The sequence below is a fragment of the Etheostoma spectabile genome, chromosome 16, assembly GCF_008692095.1.
Source record: "Etheostoma spectabile isolate EspeVRDwgs_2016 chromosome 16, UIUC_Espe_1.0, whole genome shotgun sequence".
NCBI lineage: Eukaryota > Metazoa > Chordata > Actinopteri > Perciformes > Percidae > Etheostoma > Etheostoma spectabile.
The window spans coordinates 11815685-11816597 of NC_045748.1; the positions used below are offsets into that span (position 1 = coordinate 11815685).

General features: G+C 41.3%; 1 protein-coding gene across 4 annotated transcripts in view; it reads right to left on the reverse strand.

The window, feature by feature from the left end:
• erbin (erbb2 interacting protein) overlaps positions 1–913 on the reverse strand; it is a 52673-nt gene that overhangs the window by 18523 nt on the left and 33237 nt on the right. For all 4 annotated transcript variants that reach the window (XM_032538846.1, XM_032538844.1, XM_032538843.1 and 1 more), the window contains one exon: positions 185–241. In XM_032538846.1, the coding sequence (XP_032394737.1) occupies positions 185–241 (57 nt within the window). The remainder of the gene's footprint in view (positions 1–184; positions 242–913) is intronic.

Sequence of the window (913 nt, forward strand, 5' to 3'; positions counted from 1 at the left end):
AAAAAAAAAAAAGGGATGGAGGACACAGCAGAGGCATTGCAGTGGTTGTGAGAAGAAGAAGACTGTGTGGAACTAATGGTAAAAACCTCTTGACACTCTCTTACAGTGCATCTAACTATCATTGTAAATAAAATGAACACTGTATATTTAATGTTAGGAAAACATGAAGTAAAAAAACACTTACTTTGGCAACATCTTCAACTGGTTTTCCCTCAGCTCCAAGATCTGTAGTTTAGTTAACCTGCAAACAAGTAGAAAGCCAATGTCATAATTGTTAAGTACTACAACAACCATGGATATTTCAATGACACTGTTTTAAGATCTGATCTTCATACTGTAGTTACCTTCGTTTTCCTAATGAGTTTGCATTGCCTTAATATCTATTGTAACTGATTGTTCTCACTCATAGCATTTGTTTTGATGTCTCACTGTGATATACGCCTCCCTGCATATTCCTCAGAAGCATTTATCTCATTATGCCAATCCTGATTGGCTGGTGATCGAGTGTCTGCGTCAGGTAGGTCCATCCACCTTTAAATAGCTTATGCTACGACGTGGACATCATCCTAAAACCTCTTCTCGCTTCAAAGCATTTCTTTCTGTTGTGTAGGCTAGCTAGCTTAACTTTCCACAGACTGGACCTATCCTAGCACAACTCCTCAGGCACCAGGCGCTTGCTGCCTTTGACACGCTTCAACTCTTTGATCTCACCACAGACTAGAGCATTATCTGCCAAACCGTTTCACGGTAAGGCTATTTCTGCGCATTAGCACACCAGCTACTGCTCAGTATCTTTGTGTTTAGCACTCCAGCTAACGAAGAGGCCTTCTAATGTCCCTCACACCAGAGAACTCAAAGACCCAGGGGCTCGACTTTGCCATTGCGTAAACAAAATTTTGAGCAGGGACACACA